The sequence below is a fragment of the Hoplias malabaricus genome, chromosome 4 (genome assembly GCF_029633855.1).
Source record: "Hoplias malabaricus isolate fHopMal1 chromosome 4, fHopMal1.hap1, whole genome shotgun sequence".
NCBI classification, from domain to species: Eukaryota; Metazoa; Chordata; class Actinopteri; order Characiformes; family Erythrinidae; genus Hoplias; species Hoplias malabaricus.
This window is the reverse complement of record NC_089803.1, coordinates 4719889-4721014: the sequence shown is the minus strand read 5'-3', so window position 1 is coordinate 4721014 and position 1126 is coordinate 4719889. Positions and strand designations below refer to the sequence as shown.

Below are 1126 nucleotides of genomic sequence, written 5' to 3'. Positions count from 1 at the left end.
ATGACTTTGGTCTCCATCTTCATCTGGACACTGGCGCTCTGGACGAGAGGTAACACACAAGTAATTTTGTTAATAGAACAGATTTAATGTATTTCTGTCTAAACATGTAAAACAGGTAAAATTATAAAAATAAATAAATAAATGAAAAGAAATAATAAAAACAATTAAGTAATAAAGTCCTCTGGGTATTATTGTAATTTAACCAGCATTTTTATTAATAACATAATGTTTTATTTTGTAGTTTTTTTAATTAATTCATGTATACTAACTTATTTATATTATTCATATTTACTCTTTTTTTAGGATCCAGTGGTCAGGTGACTGTGACTCAGACTCCTTCAGTTAAAACTGTTTCTACAGGACAATCAGTCACCATCAACTGTAGAACCAGCTCTAATGTTGGTACTTGCTATTCTGGGAGTTCTTCTGGTGGCTGTATGGCCTGGTATCAGCAGAAACCTGGAGAAGCTCCTAAACTCCTGATCTCTGTGGCTAACACTAGACAGTCAGGTATTTCAGATCGTTTCAGTGGCAGTGGATCTGGATCTGACTTCACTCTGACCATCAGTAACGTCCAGACTGAAGATGTAGGAGATTATTACTGTCAGAGTTACCACTGGATCAGTAGCTGGGTGTTCACACAGTGAAATAGAGTCGTACAAAAACCTCCCTCAGTCAGAGACTGCACAGAGACTGCACTGCTGCAGCTGCACCCTACTGCAGGTGCTGAGGGGGAGGATGATACACACAATAACACACTCTGTGGAGGAGAGACACACACCTCACTAACACACACCTCCACACACACAATAACACACTCTGTGGAGGAGAGACACACACCTCACTAACACACACCTCCACACACACAATAACACACTCTGTGGAGGAGAGACACACACCTCACTAACACACACCTCCACACACTCTGTGGAGGAGAGACATACACCTCACTAACACACACCTCCACACACAATAACACACTCTGTGGAGGAGAGACACACACCTCACTAACACACACCTCCACACACAATAACACACTCTGTGGAGGAGAGACACACACCTCACTAACACACACCTCCACACACAATAACACACTCTGTTACCTGTTTATACCTGTTTCTGTCAA

General features: G+C 41.4%; 1 gene segment (V, D, J or C); it reads left to right on the top strand.

Annotated features, from left to right (window-relative positions):
- LOC136694126 (immunoglobulin kappa variable 4-1-like) lies at positions 1–647 on the top strand. The segment is given in 2 exon segments: positions 1–49; positions 304–647. Coding segments are annotated over 2 exon segments (393 nt in total).
- Positions 648–1126: the final 479 nt, after the last annotated feature.